Genomic DNA, 20,957 nt, shown 5'->3' on the forward strand with positions numbered 1-20,957 from the left:
CTGTGGAAAGGGTGCAAAGAAGAGTTACAAAGATTATATCCGTATTATGGGATTTAGATTATGAGGACAGATTGCAAGTATGTGGATTACAGACTCTGGTTAACAAGAGAAAGAGTGATATGATAGAGGTCTATAAACTTTTGAATGGGTGTTATAGCATTTCAAATGATGAAATTTTTCATTATATGGAAGACGAGGAGAGAACACGGGGGCATCCACGGAAGTTAAAGTTGTTCTCAGTCAAGAAAGGGGTAAGAGCTAGGTTTTTCTCTCAGAGAGCAGTGAGTGAGTGAGTGGAATAATTTGCCCTTGGGGGGGGGGGGGTAGTGAGTGCATCTAGTGTAAATGAATTTAACGGAAGGTATGATAGCTGGGTTGGGTAATTTACAGCCTCCCTCGATGAGTCCTTGACTCCCTGGAGGTCTCAGATAATAATAATAATAATTAGAAGAAATTACTTGACATTATTAGCATTTAATAATGTGTGAGCAAAGCTAAATTAAGGTGGTATACAGTTACATAAACATTATTATTATCATCAACATCCAACCTCCATGAAGTCAAAAGACTCATCACAGGAAGTACACATAAAGACCATCAAATTATGCTTTAAACTCATTCAATGTATTTACAGTCACAAAGTCAGGCAAATGAATTACACTCACCAATCACTCTCCATGCAAAGAACCCATCTTTATTCCCCTACTCACATCCTCTTTATACAGCTTCCAGGATGTCCCCTTGTTCTACCCACTTCTCCCATTCTATAAAAAATTTCTTCCACATTAACCTGGAAAAACTCTTTAACAAATTAAATGTCTCAATTATTTTATTAGAGAGAGGATTATTGCTATAATCCTCTCTCTTGCTCTTCTCCCTATTCATATATTCATATATATTAAAGTTGATTTTAATTTATATTCCAGTATACATTGTGAATTCCTTAAGTTATTTAGTAATCATATTCATACGACTTTGCAAACTGCATTCCCTCACTCTGTCTTCATATCTCACATCTCTATATATCCTCATCACCATGAAAATCAGGAGTCCATATCTGTGCTCAGTAATCCATATGAAATCTGATCAAGGCTTTATACAAATGGACCCAGTACCTCTTTACTTCTGCACATTAAGGTCCTCTACATCATTGCTATAATCGGATGCAATGACTTCACAACTTGTGTAACAACCTCTGCACTTCTGATCCTTGTCCACTACCACTCCAAGGTCTCTTGTTTACTCAACTTCTTCCAAAATTTTCCCACCAAGAGTGTATACTTTGCATTCCATTGTTGCCTACAAAATTTCAGAACTTTACACTTTGCAACATTGAATTGACAGTTCCGTACTGTTGACCACTCATGCAATCTATTCAATCCACTCATATAATCTATTCAAGCAGATGTTGTGTAAGGCCACAACATCTGCTTGATTCCTCATTACTCTCCCCAGTTTTGCATCATCTGCATACCATTCTACAATATATCACCAATTAAACCCATCCCAATATCATTAATATACAAATTAAACAACAATGATCCCTAAACATACCCCATGTGGCACACCACTAGTGACCTTCTTCTTCTGGAATACTGCCCCCCCCCCCATACATCAACTTGCTGATACCTATCTGATAGCCAGTTACCTATCCACTAATCAACCAATGCCATTTGCTCCAGTTTAGTCAGCAACATATGATGTGGCAATCTATCAAAAAGCCTTTGCAAAATCTAAGCATACCACTGTATATGCATTTCTCTTATCCAATTATTTGTCACCTTGTTATAGTAACTTCAGATTTTATAATAACATAAGATACAAGAGGAAAGGTTAGCAAAACAGGTAATGTGTGTCTATGTTCAATGGCCACAAAAATCCCAAAGGACAATTAAGATCTATGCAGACTGATACGGTTGGTGATACTACCTTAGAAGACAAATGTTAGCTGTGACTACTGTGAATCTTTGACAAATAATTAATTCAGAAGAAAATTGTGAAGAAGAACAAAACAAGCACCTGAAAAAGGAACAAATGATGGATCATTAATGATGGATGAAGTCTGAAACACATGACAGACTTCTCATTTTATCTATCACATTGATATTATGCAACAAAAACCTATTAAACCTATTACAATTTCAAATGATTATTTATAAATTGGAATTTTCATATAGGTTTATGATTTGTATTATCATTATAGGTTTTATCCCATTCAATGCTGTTTTGTTATGTTATTTGATGTTGTTATTCAATACTCTTTTGCAAATGCTTATTAAAATGGTAATAAACCCAATTCCCCACCTTCAAAAGATAACACTAGATAATAAAAGTACATAATTTTTATGAATTATGTACTAAGATGGTCTGTATGAAAATTCAGATAATTTTCATAGTGAGCACTATATATTTTAATACTATATATTCAGATTTCTGTGTATATTAGATACATCTTCATAAAAATGCATGTAAATGATGCAAAATTTATTACAAACAATATCTACTTAATAATGATATGTGTCCTTTAATGGTTCATTCTGGAATATAAGAGCAGATGACCATGTTTGAAAAAGAGAAAGATCTGCACATAACAAATAACTAGGTAAAGAGATAACATTATAGGCAAAAATAATAATAATAAAAATAGCAGATGTACAAAATACTTCAAAACTTTTATAATTAATAACTGGCTTAACTGATAATTAGCTTACAGAATTAACAATGCATATAAAGGATATTAATTAAAGGCAACTTTAATGAATAACTTCAATATTTCGGCAATGTCACGTTGCCATCTTCAGGAACATAAAAATATGGTATGTGCACGCAGGCACTAATAAAAGCAAATGAGGAAGAAGGCAAGAAACTAATATTGTTCCTAAAGTCCTAATGGTGCCCTCTGCTAATTTGGTTGTCTTGGCCGTTGGGCTGAAGTTCTCATAATGTACGTCTCCCAAATTTGAGGTAGTTTCATGCACCCAAATTTGTTTGAAGTTTGGAACATTTTTTAGAGTTGCTGATGATTCCTTGAATAATCTTTCGTACTTAAACTTGCTGCGGTGTATTATTTTAAGTTTTCTTCCAACAAATTCTATGGTGGGTATCTAAGGCATGGTCTGCCAGCCCAGAGTGGCTGTACTGGTGAAACTGTATGTAGTCTTTGTGTTCTAAAATCCTGATATTTGCTGTCCTGCCTGTTTGGCCAAAGTGGGACAATTTGGAGCTACAAGGGACCTGGTATACACCAGGTAGGTCTAGGGGAAGTGGTTGGTCTTTGGTAGAGCAGATAAGGGATGCCAACTTTTTATATGGTCTATAACAAGAAGTCAGTTCATATTTTTTGAGAATATTGGTTATTTTCTCAGAGGTGCCCTGGATGTAGGGGATGGTGATAGATTTGGTGTAATCTTTATTGTGGAGGGGGGGGGGGTCGTGGTTTACTGGTTTTAGTATTTTTTGGATTTTTTGGGGGTTATAGCCATTGGCTAGAAAGTGTTGAGGATGTGGTTTAGTTCAGTGGTTAGGGCCTCGTCATCTGAGCAGATTAATTTTGCCCTGTTATATAGTGTTTTTATAACCCCTTTTATAACCTGATAAAGAATTCTACTTCCTTACCACAGCCACCACTGAACACTGTAGTCAACTTCTCGTCTGTAGTTTTAAAGCCTAAAGCACTCACCACACTTTCACATGCCAAAATTTCGCCCTAGCTCCTAAAAGAATACCTGCCGAGGAAATCATGATCCAAATAGAAGGTGGGATTCGCAACCTTCCTAACCAGATCGCCAATAACGTCAGACTGGATGTAGCCGGTGTTCTCACCAAAGCAAAATCTCCAAAAACCAACTTATCCAAAGACGAATATGCAGCTTTACTAGAAATGAAGAAAAACAAAAAAATAGTAATCATCAAAGCAGATAAGGGGAAACAACACTGTGGTGCTCAATCAAAAGGACAACAAAGGTAAGCTTAATACTTTAGTACTAGACCGTACTACTTACCTCCGTATTGAATATAATCCTACCAGCTCTCAGATTAGAACTCTCCACAGACTCCTTAAGAAGGTCACTTCTTGGCCTGTGGAAGTCACTAACAAATTAAAACCTTATAACTCTAGACCCCCCCCCCCCGATTATATGGACTCTCAAAAATACATAAACAAAATGTGCCATTACGTCCCATAGTGGATGGCATTGATTCCCCCACATATAAATTAGCCAAACATTTAGCCAAAACGCTCACACACTATACTGGCAACACACCATTACACGTAAAAACTCAGCCCACTTTTAAGCCAGTATAGAAAACCTCTCACTCCAACACACTGACATAATTTTCCTCCCGATATATCAGCCCTATTTCAGTTCACAATGAACTCATGCTATTTCGTTTGGCAAGGAAAATTCTACAAACAGATAGAGGGGACATCCATGGGTTCACCACTTTCCCCACCCTTGGCCAATTTCTTTATGGAGACCTTTGAAGAGAAAGCTTTAAACTCTGCCCCACAAAAACCCACTATTTGGCTTCGATACGTGGATGATGTGTTCGCTATTTGGCCACATGGCTCAGATACACTCCACTCCTTCCTAACACACTTAAACAACCAACACCCCAGAGTCCAGTTCACCTTAGAAAAAGAGGAAAACAACACCCTCCCCTTCCTAGACACTTTAATCACTCGCCAGCTTGATGGATCTTGGGTTTTCTCTGTTTACAGAAAACCCACCCATACTGGCAGATACATTCACCAGCAATCCCCCCTCCCCATCACAACAATATGGGGTTATAAAAACACTATATAACAGGGCAAAATTAATCTGCTCAGATGACGAGGCCCTAACCACTGAACTAAACCACATCCTCAACACTTTCTTAGCCAATGGCTATAACCCCAAAAAAATCCAAAAAATACTAAAACCAGTAAACCACACCCCCCCCTCCCCCTCTACAATAAAGAGTACACCAAATCTATCACCATCCCCTACAACCAATATCCTCAAAAAATATGACCTGACTTCTTGTTATAGACCATATAAAAAGTTGGCATCCCTTATCCGCTCTACCAAAGCCCAACCACTTCCCCTAGACCTACCTGGTGTATACCAGGTCCCTTGCAGCTCCAAACTGTCCCACTTTGGCCAAACAGGCAGGACAGCAAATATCAGGATTTCAGAACACAAAGACTACATCCGGTTTCACCAGTACAGCCACTCTGGGCTGGCAGACCATGCCTTAGATACCCACCATAGAATTAGTTGGAAGAAAACTTAAAATAATACACCACAGCAAGTTTAAGTACAGGGCTCAGTACTGGGACCTATATTGTTTAACTTTTATATCAATGACATTGTCAGTGGATTGCAAGGGGATATTCAGTTGTTTGCAGCAAAATGTAAGGTCTTGAGGTTTGGGAAACATCGATGGAACACTGCATACTCTATGGGAGGAGTTATACTGGACGAAGTAGGAGAGACAAGAGATCTAGAGTTGATGATTGATAGAAACCTGAAATTTAGGGGACATATTGCAAAGGTGGCGAAGGTAACACAGAAGATTGCTGTAATAATGAGAAGGACGCTGACCTTCAGAGATAAAACAGTTATCATTCCGTTGTATAAGACCCTGATCAGAACACACTTGGACTATTATTCTCAGATTTGGTCCCCAGGATTTGAAGGGGATAAATTAACTTTGGAAAGGGTACAAAGGCGGATAACAAATATGGTTTCGGGACTGTACAATGATGGTTATGAGGATCGGCTGAGGGAATGTGGACTGCAGAGTTTCGTGGATAGAAGAAGGAGAGGTGATATGATTGAGACTTTTAAACTGTTGAGAGGTGGTTACAGGGTTGCCACTGGGGAGTTCTTTCGTTTGGTTGAACAGCAGGAAGGAGTGATGACAAGGGGACATCGCTGAAAGTTACAAAAGGAAACTGTGAGCAAGAGGGTGAGGAGTGGTTTCTTTGCATAGAAGGCGGTTGAACCATGGAATGCACTGCCTGATGGTGTGGTGAGAGTGAGAACAGTTTATGAGTTTAAGCAGTGGTATGATAGACTTTGTGTTTCTTAGGAAGGACCTCCCACGATGAGTCTTTTGACTCCATGGAGGCCTAAATAATAATAATAATAATAATAATAAGCTAAATACTAAGTTTAATGAGTGGCTGTCCTAATACAAATGAAAACTGTATGCCCTAATTTGTTTACAATGGAATAAATATAGTAGAGGCTGTTGTAAAATGTATAAAATATGAAAGAGGAAGCAAACCTTGTATAGTTTGAATAAGAAATAAAGGAAATGAAATTGGGCATCACTGAACTCAGTGAAGTAAGAAGGGAGAAAACATGCACATAAGAAACAATGGTCATATGCTCTACATCCACGATGCTTGAAAAGTTTAGTAAATTTCCAATAGACAGCAACACAATTCATTCATTTATACCAGTGTCGGCACGTATCATCCTTTTCATGACCCCTGGCAAATTAGCCACGTGCGACACGTAGTTCTAGTTTGGCAAACATTTAAAATGACTGTGTTCACATTTTTCATAAAAATAGAGAAAAACAAGTTTCGTGCAGTGATAAAATACTTTTATTTGAAAAAGTGGACGGCCGTGCAGAGCAAAGCCAAGTTACATGCAGTTAATGGGGACTCTGCATCAAAATTAAAAAATATTTTTGGATAAATGAGTTTAAACGTGGTTGTAAATCCATCAAAGATGAAGTGCACTCCGGACACCCGACTGAGGTCACTATAAAGGAAATGATTGAAAAAATCCATGGTATCATTATGGAAGACCATCGAGTGAAAGTGTGTGAGATTGCTGAGATTGTAGGCATCTCAACTGAACAGGTGTATAATATCCTGCACAAAAAATTGCACATGAAAAAGCTGTGTGTACGATGGGTTCCGCAATTGTTGACCGTCAATCAAAAACACATATGAAAAGACATGTTTGGGAAGTAGATAACAAATATGTTTGCCGATGTTTAATCACAATTTGCAGGATCTTTTGCATCGATTCATGACTGTAGACAAAACTGGGATCCACCACTACACACACCTGATTCCAAGCAGCAGTTAAAACAGTGGACAATGCCCGGTGAAAGAACACTGAAAAAAGTGAAGACTGTTTTGTCAGCTGGGAAGGTGATGGCCACTGTTATTTGGGATTCCCAAGGAATTATCATGATAGACTATTTGGAAAAGGATAAGAAAATAACAGGAGTCTATTATGCGTCATTGTTGGACAGTTTAAAAGTAGAATTGAATAGAAAAATGGCCAAGATTGGCTATTTATTTCTTCAGTTCTTCTTTTAAATGATCTTTATTAAAGAGCACTTTTCTGTGCTCTTTCATCAAGACAGTGCACTGTCCCACACACATCAGGTGTCGCTATGGTAAAATTGCACAAATTAATGTTTGAACTGGTTCCACATCCACTGTATTCTCCAGACTTGGTCCCATGTGACTTCTTGTTCCCAAATTTAAAAATTTGGCTTGGTGGGAAAAATTTTCTTCAAACGAGGATGTCATCAAGGCTGTCAATGACTGTTTTGCACAATTTGACCAATCTTACTTTTTAGATGGGATGAAAAAATTGGAAACTCGCAGGACCAAATGTGTAGACCTTGGTGGAGACTATGTTGAGAAATAAAGGTGATTTTTTTTTCAAAAAAAATGTGATTAACTTATTTTTTTTACCAAACTTTTCAAACAACCCTAATTCACAAACAAAGAATACAACAGTTAATAAGTATACAAGGAATATCAGATACAATAGCCCAACTGTTTTTGAAAATAAACTCAAGACATAAAATTAAAATCATTCAAATATATGAACCAACAACAAGCCATGAAGACAATGAAATAGAACGATTTTATAAAAAACTGGAAGACTCGTGGACAAAGAAAAAACTCATTATACTTTAATCATAGGTAACTAAAACTCAATAGGCATAAAATCAAATACATAAGAACTTTTATTATTATTATTACACGTCATCTTCAAAGAATCCAAAGATTCATCAAGTATTGTGCCGTAGGGATCAGTTTTGGCACCGTTGTTGTTCATCACTGGACTCAGTGAAGTAAGAAGGGAGAAAACATGCACATAAGAAACAATGGTCATATGCTCTACATCCACGATGTTTGAAAAGTTTAGTGATAAGCAACTGTTTGCAGATATGCAAAATTGGGCAGAGCAATGCACAGTCAAGCAGATGTTATGGCCTTACAGGATGAAATGAATAAATTATATGAATGGGCAGGTAAGTGGAACTATCAGTTCAATATTACAAAGTGTAAGGTTTTGAAATAAAGTAAGCAACGATGGGATGCAAAGCATATACTTCATGAGGAAACTTTAAAGGAAGTAGAGGAGATGCAAAGATCTAGGAGTGATGGTGGATAAGGACCTGAAATTCAGGGGTCATATTGCACAAGTTGTGTAGACATCACATATGATAATGGCAACGATGCAGAGGATTACCGTGCAGACATTTGGTCACCGGTTTTCATGGTGGTGAGGATATTTTGGAAAGGGTCCAGAGCAGATTCACAAAAGTGATCAGTGGTCTTTGAAATGTGGAGTATGAGAGCAGATTGAGAGAATGTAAGTTGCAAAGCTTCGTGAACAGGAGGAAGGGGAAGGATATGATTGAGACATATAAGCTAGTCAGGGATTGTTATCAGGTAGACATGGAAGAGATTTTTCACAGAATGGAAGAGGGGGTAGAACAATAGGCTATCGCTAGAAACTGTATAAGGAGAGTGTGAGCAGAGGAGTGAGGAGAAGGTTCTTTGCATTTACAGTTGTTGGTGAGTGGAATGCATCACCTGAGTGTGTTGTGAATGTAAACACATTGAATTAGTTTAAGGTATGGTTGGATGAGAATCGTGTGCAATAGTGTGTACCTCCCATGATGAGTCTCAGACTCCATGGAGGTCAGATAATAATAATAATAATAATAAATAATTAACATAAATAGAAATTGGGAACATGAAATAAAACAATGAATAAACCAAGGATGGAGACAATTTGGAAAATACAATAAAATTTTTAAAGAAAACTTACCCATCTGTCTAAAAGAAAAGCATATGAACAATGCATCGTACCAGCTATGACATAAGGAGCAGAAACTTGGAGCATCACAAGAAGAGTGTTAAATAAATTAGGAATTGCACAGAGAAACATGGAAAGATCAATGTTGATATAAAAAGAATAGGTAAAAAACATATCAGGAAAAAGGATTAAAAGACATTATTAAAGAAATAAAAAAATAGAGATGGAGAGGACACATCGCAAGATAGGAGAGGAGGACCAAAATTTGTACAGAATGGCAAGCATGAGAAGGTTCAAGAAGATCTTGCAGACCATCAACAAAATGAAGAAATGAACTATATCATTCAATGGGAAACAACTAGAGCTTCTGGGTCAGAGATGGAGAAATGTCGAAAAATATGGAGGAGATCATCATTCAGCAGTGGACAGATAAGGATTGATTATGATGACAATGAGTAGCTGCAGTAATGCTTACAAATGAAAACTGTGTGGCATAATCTGTTTACAACAGAATAAATACAATAAAGTTTGGTGTTTCTCATATTTTCAGGGACCAATATGTGTGATATAAAGCATGCTATTATAATCTTTCTCCTAACGATAAAAACGTAAAACAATATATGAGCTCTATAAGTGCTCAAGCTAAACTCAATAAAAAAACAGTCTATCAAAGCAAGCAAATAAATTTACTTACCTATATTCAATTTCATTCTGTGCAAATGCAATAATATCTGCTAGTCCCCCACTACCTCGGATGACTACTACAGGAAGTTGTTTCTTTAAATGATCCAGTATCAAACGAGCTGAATCAGTACCTCCCTGAATAAGGATTGCTAAAACAGGTATAGTATACCTACCAAGACCATAAGCAACTGTTTTAGAATCTGAAACACAGAGTAATATAAATTCAGAGACATAAGTTTTTTTTCATTTTTGAAGACTTCAAAAGCATTTAAATCTTTATTTATGAAAAATATATCAAAAACTGCTATTAATTCCAATTTGAAATTTTTATTCCTTGAAAATGGAGAGGAATCATGTGACATCTCCAATCTCTTAATATCTTTAAATAACCTTTTAAATTAAATGTAAACAAGTTTCTCCTTTTCCAACCCACTGCTCGTATACAGTACTAATGTACTATAGATTGATCAACCAACCTCTCATGTTTGGGCTCAACATAAAAAAAAAATAATGAATTTAAAAAAAAAATCTAATTTTTCTAAACTCTAATTTGACATTAAAAAAGTCAATAATTCCAATCTGTTATTTGCAGTCTTACTGATTATATGAACATTCATTTTACATTACATTAATCCTTCCAATGTCTATTATTTGTAGTTTCCTGAATTATCAGAACTTTATATAAAAGGAAAAACAAACTTTTGGGAAAACATTCATTCTTCCAAATAACCAGAGTAACTGCCCCCCCACACACAGAATTGAGCATACCTGATGTCATGCAACTCACTGTAAATACTTATTCAGTTATTATACATATGCTAAATATATGACAATAGTGTAAATACAAATGAGACAGTATACACAAAGTTTAAATGATTTTATAGGCCCACAAAGTTGATCTATACACTGGGTTCCCAACCTGTAGGTCGCGACCGTCAAGGGGGTTGCACAGTGTTTTCTGGGGGTCGGTCATGTAGTTATTTTTAGCTGCAATTATTTTTATAGGAAATTTCAACACTTATTTAATATGGCCATACTCAATGTTCTACTAGAAATTGTAACACTGATTTTTGATAAATGAAGGGAAGTGACTTAAGGTCCACCATGGTGAATACTTTAAAAAAAATATCAAGGGCCCAAACATGTTCATATATATTAAACATTTTATATTATTTTAATTATTTGCTATGGCAGGCCTTTAATATTTTTTCAAATTTCCACCACAGCAGACCTTGATTCACTCCATAAAAATAAAATATACAAATGCAGTGTTATCATTAGTATAAAATTCTATGTTACAAATAGTAAACTGAAAAAATATTCATTATGCTGCAAAATTCAATGGCAAAATTAATTTTTAATCGGTGTCTTGAAGTTTGAATAAAGACAGTAGAATAAAGGGTGAGTTGCTCTGGGCACCTTAAATCCCTTCAAAAGGAATTTCAGCAGTACTTTCCTGAGTTTACAGAAGAAACTAGAGCCTCCATAGCTCAGTCGGTATAGACAAAGCCCTTTGGTCGGAAAGACCTGGGGTTCGATTCCTGTCCATGACGTGAGATACCTTTACTTGGTCTCTTTCGATTAAAGGTGAGTTAGCTGGTTTCATATGGAGGTAGAGGGTTTTTTCTCGTTGAAACTCAAGTTTTTTGTCCCTCAGAACAGGCAAACCGGCCCAGTGAACACGCGCTGCTATGATCAAAAATACATACTTTAATCCCTTATTAGGAGGACTCAACTAGTCCTAAGGGGCAGTAGAGAGGATAGTGAGGGATAGCGTACAAATAATAAATAAATTAGCATAATGAATAGGAGACTGGCTGTCTGTCTGATAAGTATCAGGAAGTTGTGCAAGGGGAGTAGTATCCCTGAAGGGGATGCTCATAGTGATGTGCTCCTAGGGTGTGTTTTAGGCCATTACCGTTTAACCTGTATGAATATGAGAGAAGCAGATAATACAATATTAGCGAGAACTATTCAAATTTTCCTGTGTGGCCTCACAAGAAAATCTGAATAGATTACATTTGGTGAAGTTATGTTCAATGTTGTACAGTGTAAAGTTTTGAAACTGGTAGGCAAGGCTGGATGCAGAATATACAATCAGTTGAGAAATTATGAAGGAGAGAGAGAGAGAGAGAGAGAGAGAGATGGGAGTGGTGATGGACATGTAAAGTGTTTATGGTTCCATTGTATATGAACTTGATCATGTCTGTATGAAGATCTGGTCACCTGGTTTTCAAGGAATGGGGTATACTGGAGATTGTTCAGATAGGATTTACTATGCAGCATCAGATTTCAGGAATGTTGGGTATGAACTGAGGGAATGTTGTTTGCAGAGTCTCATGAATAGGGATGATAAGATTCAGACATGTAATCTGGGAAAAGGTCATCACCGGTTAAATTGGAAGAGGTTTTTTTTTAAAAAAAAAAAATTGAAGAATACAGAGGTAAAAGAACAAGAGGCCATTCCTGGAAGATGTATAAAGATGGTGTGAACAGCAAAGTAAAGAGTAGGTTCTTTACATTGCTTGATAGAGTGGCAACTGTGGAAATGGTGGAATTTAAGACAAAGCTCAGTGAGCACTGTGTGTACAGCAGTGACCTTACATGATGAGCCTGGACTCCATGGAGGTCTGATGCCAATAATATTGTAATTAATCAATAACACAATCATGTAATCAGATTAGCAAGAAATATTTTAGGTATGGTGCTAATTTGTAGAATCCAAAGGAAGGATTTGCTATAAGGTGTGAAGCTCTCACTGGGACTTTTCCACCATTAATTATAGTGAGCAAGTTGCAACAACATTTGCTATAAAGTTGGCAGCATTATTAGCTGTAATTCAAGTGCTTGAAATCAATAACAAATTAATGAATCATGAATAACAAATCAAAGCGTATGAAAAAATAAAATTTTGTATTTCAAGTCTTAAAAGAAAAGAAAAAATATTTCTGAGCAGTGCATACAAAGTTTTAAAGATATAATACCTGTTTCAGAAGTAGATTTTTTGGGTTGTTCAACAGAAGATGCAAGATACTGTTCTAGACGAAGAAGAAAATAATTGATCCCAGTTTTATTCACTGTGCCATCTTTAATAATAATAAAATGAGAGTGATCTGAATTCAGATCATATTTACTTTCTTCTGGACGGCTTCCTTCATTCTGAATCTCAACATGAAATGCCTAGAAAGATTACATATAAGAATCACATCAAATATGCACAGTACACATTTCAAAAAGTTATAATCCAAAGTATTGAAATTCCAGTCATATTTCCTAATAAATAAAAAGATGTATTTTGATCTAAGCTTTTCTTTTTATTTTCTCTGTGATAAAAATTGAAATTTCACAACTTTTAGAAAAGAAAGTAGATATTAAACTTAAATTCATCCATCCAAGGCATATATCTATAAAAAAAAGTGATGCTTATTTAGCAAGTATGCAAATAAAGTGGAAGGGGTGGCGAAGCGCAATAGATAGCCTCTCCCACTCAAATGTCAACCTCACCTTCCCATGGTCCATCCTATTCTAAAAGTACAAACGAGGCACTGGCGACTGAGTATGGGCAGTATAACCCTAACACAGTAAATGCTGTTAGATCTGTCTGTCCAGAGGCATTAGGTATCAGCCCTACCACTGGACTTACCCAGCGACAAGTTAGTAACCTGACCTGGGGAAATTCAAAATACTTTCAAGTCTCATGCACAGAAAAGCCAGACAGACTATCAAGGAAATTTGATAGGGAAAAGACCACAATTCAGGAAACAGTAAATGAAATTGGAAAAAGGAACACATAATGAAGATTGCAACATGGAATGTGAGAAGTATTGCACACAAAGAAGAAGAACTTCATAAACAACTAAACCAAGCTAACATAAATATATGTATAGTAATAGAAACAAAGAAAAAACAAAAAGGTTCAAAAGAAACAAACAACTATATACAAATCTACAGTGGGGTAAAAAAAGAAGAAAGAGCAAAACCAGGTATAATGATTATGGTACATAAATCCCTAAAAAACAATATTGTATATTACAACTATTTGAATGAAAGACTAATAAAAATTAGACTCAAGACATTAAGAGGCCACATAACAATAATTGGTGCATATGCACCAGAAGAGGGAAAAGACGAAGACGGTAATATATTTTATAAAGAATTACAGATTGCCATAGATAAAATAAACAAAACTGACTATTTACTACTAGCAGGAGATTTAAATGCCAGAAGAGAAAACAAAAAATACAAAACAAACATAGGTAAATTTGGCGAAGATACATGCAATCAAAATCAAGGGATCTGTTTTAGGGCCATTACTATTTAACTTGTATATTAATGATATTGGCGAAGATTTGGATGGAGATATTCAGTTGTTTGCAGATGATGCAAAGTTGGGACGAACCATAAAGAGTAGTGAAGATGTTGTGGCCTTGCAAGAAGACTTGAATAAATTGAGTGCTTGGGCAAGCAAATGGGGATGTGAGTTCAATGTTGCAAAATGTAAGGTTTTAAAATTTGGAAAACAAAGATGGGATGCAGAATTTATGCTTGGTGAGAATATATTGTTGGAAGTAGAGGAAATAAGAGATCTGGGAGTGATAGTGGATAAGGATCTAAAATTTAGGGGACACATCGCCAAAATTGTGAAGACAACACAAAGACTTCTGGGAATGATGAGGAGGACACTGACATGTAGAAGTAGGGAGATTCTTGTTCCATTGTATAAGGCTTTGATTAGGCCACACATGGACTATTGTGCCCAGATTTGGTCACCTGGTTTTCAGAAGGATGAAGAGATGTTGGAAAGGGTCCAAAGGCGACTGACTAAGGTAGTCTCTGACCTCTGGAATGTCGAGTATGAGGAAAGATTGAAAAGATGCAATTTGCAGAGTCTAGTGGAGAGAAGGAAGAGGGGGAGATATGATAGAGACCTACAAGTTGGTAAGGGGTTGTTATAGGATCAATGGTGGAGAAGTTCTACAGAGAATAGTGGGAGATCAGGGGAGAACCAGAGGTCATACCTGGAAACTGTATAAAGAGGGTGTGAGTAGGGGAGTGAGAGGCAGGTTTTTTTTCGTGCAGAGTTGTGAATGATTGGAATGCCTTGCCTGAGAGTGTGGTGTCTGCAGGGAGTTTGAATGTGTTTAAGACCCGGTATGATGAGATGTGTGTGAGATAAAAGGACCTCCTAGATGAGTCTTTGACTCCATGAGGTCTTGTTTAATAATAATAATAATAATAATAATAATAATAATGATAAAATGGTCGCAGATTGCGTGATTTTGTCATTTATACTAAAATATGAGAATAATTGAGTGGGCCAAGTACTGCGGACGTGTTTTGAAGAGCTCCTGATTCAGATAAGTTTTTACTAGGAATAATTAAGTATATATGCGTAATTGTTTGAGTAAGAGCGGCTGTAAACGTTGTACGCTACCGGTATTATTAGTGTGGGTTTTTTTTTCTTGTCTAAACTAAATTACGAAATCGTTATTATTAGACCTATAACCGGCAGAGAGAAAAAAAAATGGCGGCGGCATTGTCATTCCATGATTTGAATGTAGATTTCAGTCGTTTCGTTAAGTGTGAGGTCTGTTATATGTATTCCATCGATTACATAAATTATTTGTTAATGTTTAGTGCAGATGGAAGAAGGGTGTGTGCGAAGTGTGACCTGAACGAAGAACTAATGAATGCGAATATGAAATTGATGACAGAAAGTGCTAGTACCGATTGTATCACGATTGCACGTTTGAAAGAAAAGGATACTGAGCAAGAGAAGCGAAAAAATGTTAAAAAATCAGGAAAAAAGAAAAAGAGCGATTTGACAACCGTAACGGATGTTAAAAGGGACGAAAGTGAGGTGGAAAGAAACGAAATTGAGAGAACGAATGAAAGTAGAATTTGCGTAATGCAGAAATCGCAAGTAAAAAAAATCGAAAGAATAAATGATGGCGTAAGTTCGACACATGTCGGACCGAAAGTACTGAAACAAAGAACGATGAATGACAGTAAAAATGAGAAGAATGATAGCGAAAGTTGGACGCATGTTAGTCCGAAAGTACGGAAACAAAGAAAGATAAATGAGAGTGAAAGTGAGAAGAATGATAGTGAAAGTTGGACGTATGTTGGACCGAAAGTACGGAAACAAAGAAGGATGAATGAGAGGGAATGTGAGAAGAGGGGGTCGAGAGTTAGAAAGTTAGAAAGATTTAATGATAGAGAGAATGTGTCGCGAGGTTCGGAAAGTGAATTAGATTGGATGAGGCAAGAAATGAAATGGATACGGAATGAAATTAAGAGAATTCAGGTCAAAACTATTACAATAAATCATGATGGCATGAAAGAGTTAACGAAAGATGAGCGAGTGGCGTTGTATGGCGACTCCATTATTAAAGGTGTGCTAGAGGATAAAATGCACAAGGTATGTTTTCCAGGCGGTAAAATAAGTAGAGTGATTGAGGCATTGGATATGAGGGGGAGCGAGCAAAAGTGTTAATTGTATTAATTGGTACAAATGATTTGAGAGAGAACAAAGAGCATGTCAAAATGAATGTCAAGAGACTGCTTGGAAAGATAAAAGAGAATAGTGTGACAGGAAGGGTGGTCAGTGTGTTGCCTAGGTATGATTGTGGTGAAATGAGGCGGAGAGCAAGGATTATGAATGGTATTCTGGCTGAAATGTGTGAGGAGACGGGAGTACAGTTTGTTAATGTGTGGAATGAGTTTGAGGGACGAAGTGAGCTGTATGGGAGCGATGGACTGCATTTGAGTGGTTATGGTGTGAGTCGCTTGGAGAGACTGCTGCTGGAAGGTAGAGAAGTGAATATAGAAAATGAATCAGATTGAGAGGGGAGTGATGTGGAAGAGCAGGAGAGTAAGACAGGAGAGATTGAAGAAGTGGAAAATAATGGAGAGGTGAGTGGTATGAGTATAGAAAATGAGAGAATGGGTGTGCAAGAGGAGCAGGGAAACGGGGAGGCCCAGGGTGGACAGGGATACACAGCGTGAGAAAGGTGGATGCTCCAAGAGGAGGTGAGAGCATGTGTAGGCAGGAAAGTAATGGGATGACCAGGGATCAAGAGGAAACAGATGTTGTTGCAAAGGGTTCTAAAATGAAGAAGCAGAAAGAGAAATGGCCCCAGTTCAGCATGGAGAGAGCACATCGAGTGAATGGTATCAGTGGAACTAGCTGTAGATCCAGAAATGAGTTGTTGTGTTTGTATACCAATGCTAGAAGCATAAGAAACAAGGCGGATGAAATGGTTGCACTAATTGCGTCTGTGCACCCAGAGATTGTCGGAATAAGTGAGACATGGTTAGATGAGGACGACATCCTGACAGGAATAGAGATGGAAAGGTATGATGTGTTTCGTGAGGATAGAAGGGATAAAAAGGGAGGGGGAGTGCTATTGATGATAGAGAAAGAGTTATGTCCATACAAGGTAGAGATGCAAGAGGGAAATAGGGCCAGTGGTTTTGAGGCAGTATGGTATGAGATAGAGGTGAATAGAATCAAATACTTGGTGGGATGTTGTTATAGACCTGGTAATGTGGATGGTGGTGATAGTGAAATGTATAGTCAAATAAGCCAAGCAAATAAGAAAAGGGTGATCATTATGGGTGATTTTAATTATGGCAATATAGACTGGAATGAAGAGATAGCGACTGGAAGTAAAGAAAATGAGTTTCTTGAGTTTTTGAGGGATAACTACCTCAGACAGTATGTAACAGAGGGCACACGAGGATTAAGGGTCTTGGATTTGGTCATCTCATCGGAGGATGTAATTATAAATGAGGTGTCAAATCATCCACCAATTGGTGAAAGTGACCATGAGGTGATTACCTGGGTGGTTGCCAGCAGTGCAAGGACCCCTGTGAAAAAAGGGTATATGTGGAACTACAAGGGGGGTGATTATGAAGAGCTCAGGAGGCAGCTTGCAGATGTAGCATGGAATGAGGAGTTAGCTGGAAAAGAGATCCATGCAGCTTGGGGGATTTTCAAAAACTATTTAGTAGATGCAATGTCTAAATGTATACCATGGGTGAGAAGGTTAAATAAGGTAGGTGTGAGATGGATGAATAAAGAGATTAAGCATGCAATACAGAAAAAAAAGGCATTGTGGAGACAGCATAAGAGAAGTGGAAGTAACCAATTTCATGAGGTCTACAAAGACCAGGCAAGGAGGGTGACTTGGTTGGTGAGAGTAGCTAAAGAGAGGTATGAACAGCAGTTAGCTAATGAAGCCAAAAAGAATCCTAGGGAGTTCTTTCGATATGTAGCCAGCAAAAGAAAGAATGATTATGGAAGGATGACATTGATTGGAGGAAATGGTATAAAGACAGCTGTTGCAGAATGTGTTGTGGAGATACTTAATGAGCAATTCATAAAGATCTTTCAATCTTGTGAATGTGACTTCATGGAGAGATTAAGAGCAGTTGATGATGGGGAGGAGAGACTGACTGTAAGTGAGCAAGAGGTGTTTGGGGAGTTGAGTAAACTAGATGTAAATAAGGCCGTGGGACTTGATAATATATCACCACGTATTCTGAAGGAGTGTGCTAGAGAGTTGACACCTGCCTTGACATATTTTTTTAATACGAGTCTTGCACTTGGTCAAGTTCCTAAAGAGTGGAAGGAGGGCAAGATTGTGCCACTTCATAAAGGAGGTGATCGAACTCAAGCATCAAACTATAGGCCTATCTGTGTGTCAGGTGTTGTGGTTAAGTTGTTGGAGAAGCTTGTGAGAACTAGGATCCAGAGTTGGGTTGACAACAGTGGTATAATTTTTGATGGACAGCATGGATTTGCTAAAGGGAGGTCATGTTTTAGTAATCTACTTACTTATTACAATAAAGTGACTGCTTCCTTGGACAGAGGAGAAGGCTTTGTGAAATCCCAGTAATATACTTGGATTTCGCAAAGGCTTTTGATAGATTACCTCATGATAAGTTGACAGTCAAACTAGAGCAGATGGGGTTGGATATTAGATTAATGCATTAGATTGGAGTCTGGCTGTCTGATAGGTATCAACAAGTTGTGTATGGGAGAGCAATATCCAGGAAAAGGAAAGTCACTAGTGGAGTGCCTCAGGGGTCTGTTTTAGGGCCATTACTATTTAACTTATATATTAATGATATTGGTGAAGATTTGGATGGAGATATTCAGTTGTTTGCAGATGATGCAAAGTTGGGACAAACCATAAAGAGTAGTGAAGATGTTGTGGCCTTGCAAGAAGACTTGAATAAATTGAGTGATTGGGCAAGCAAATGGGGATGTGAGTTCAATGTTGCAAAATGTAAGGTTTTAAAATTTGGAAAACAAAGATGGGATGCAGAATTTATGCTTGGTGAGAATATATTGTTGGAAGTAGAGGAAATAAGAGATCTGGGAGTGATAGTGGATAAGGATCTAAAATTTAGGGGACACATCGCCAAAATTGTGAAGACAACACAAAGACTTCTGGGAATGATGCGGAGGACACTGACATGTAGAAGTAGGGAGATACTTGTTCCAATGTATAAGGCTTTGATTAGGCCACACTTGGACTATTGTGCCCAGATTTGGTCACCGGGTTTTCAGAAGGATGAAGAGATGTTGGAAAGGGTCCAAAGGCGAATGACTAAGGTAGTTTCTGACCTCTGGAATGTTGAGTATGAGGAAAGATTGAAAAGATGTAATTTGCAGAGTCTCGTGGAGAGAAGGAAGAGGGGAGATATGATAGAGACCTACAAGTTGGTAAGGGGTTGTTATAGGATCAATGGTGGAGAAGTTCTACAGAGAATAGTGGGAGATCAGGGGAGAACCAGAGGTCATCCCTGGAAACTGTATAAGGAGGGTGTGAGTAAGGGAGTGAGAGGCAGGTTTTTTTCGTGCAGAGTTGTGAGTGATTGGAATGCCCTGCCTGAGAGCGTGGTGTCTGCAAGTAGTTTGAATGTGTTTAAGACACGGTATGATGAGATGTGTGTGTAAGATAAAAGGACCTCCTAGATGAGTCTTTGACTCCATGAGGTCTTGTTTTAATAATAATAATAATAATAATAATAATAATGAATTCAATGTTTAAACACAAGGAAATACATAACTATACTTGGTCAACCAGAGGATAGAAATCAGTAATTGTCTACGTTATCACAAATTTTAAATTAGCAGAGTTAATTTTAGACGTAAGAGTATATCGAGGCTTTGAATTAAACTCCGATCATTATGTGGTATCAGAAAAATTCAATTTAAACCAAAGTAGCTAAAAACATTTTCATAAAATTGAAAATTCTTACCAGCCAAGCTACAAAATTTCTTCATTACAGGATCCTCAAGTTACACAACAATATAAAAAATGCACAAACTTAAAAACCGAAACCACACATGTGACATAGAAGATGAATGGGAAAATTTGAAACAAATTCTCACAAAAGTAGCAACAGAAACCGTAGGAATAAAGCACAAATGGATTAACATGTTCATTGCCAAACACGCGATATCGCGCGATGCGAGTTCCCACCAAACGGTCGATCACGCGTTATCGCGTGGACGTCGTTAACTAAATAAAAAAATAAAAAAAAGTTGGCCACCACACAAAATTCCAATTTTCAGCTTGAAAATGAATGATATCACTCGATCACGCGATGCGAATTCTCACCAAACGGCCGATCACGGGTTATCGCGTGGATGTCACTAACTAAATAAAAAAATATAAAAAATTTGGCCACCACATGAAATTCCAATTTTCAGCTTGGCAATGAAAGTGTTAAAAAAAGAGTACTATGAGACTGAAACAAAGAAATACAAAATATAATAAAAACAAAATGTTAGAACTGAAAAATATAATAAAGAAGATGAAAATAGGAAAACACCAGGAGAAGAGAATATAAATATATTACTATACAAAAATGCAGGTGAAATATTTAATGAAAGACTTAAGAAAATTTTTAATATAGTCTGGATGTCCGGAAAAACTCCTAACTCTTGGAAAAGAGAACTGGTTATCCCAATCTATAAAAAAAGAAATAAAGACGATTGCAATAACTATAGGGGAATTAGTCTGCTGAATACTGCATATAAAATATATGCAGGAATATTAAAAGAGAAACTAAGCAGAATTGTAGAGGACAAACTACTAGAAGAACAAAATGGTTTCCCAAAAGGCGGTTTCTGCATAGATCCAATTTTTACTTTAAAATTATTAATAGAAAAGAGAAGAGAAT

At 37.1% G+C, this 20,957-nt stretch overlaps 1 protein-coding gene across 1 annotated transcript in view; it reads right to left on the reverse strand.

The window, feature by feature from the left end:
* Positions 1 to 20,957, reverse strand: part of LOC150110639 (transient receptor potential cation channel subfamily M member-like 2) — a 658,320-nt gene that overhangs the window by 576,651 nt on the left and 60,712 nt on the right. The window contains exons 5-6 of the mRNA XM_090403554.1: positions 12,740 to 12,935; positions 9,766 to 9,955 (exon numbers count right to left, since the gene is read on the reverse strand). Coding sequence (XP_090259680.1) covers positions 9,766 to 9,955; positions 12,740 to 12,935 — 386 coding nt within the window. The remainder of the gene's footprint in view (positions 1 to 9,765; positions 9,956 to 12,739; positions 12,936 to 20,957) is intronic.

This window comes from Typopeltis vanoorti, chromosome 1, assembly GCF_054136105.1.
Source record: "Typopeltis vanoorti isolate ZY-2024b chromosome 1, IOZ_Tvanoo_1.0, whole genome shotgun sequence".
Classification (NCBI taxonomy): Eukaryota; Metazoa; Arthropoda; class Arachnida; order Uropygi; family Thelyphonidae; genus Typopeltis; species Typopeltis vanoorti.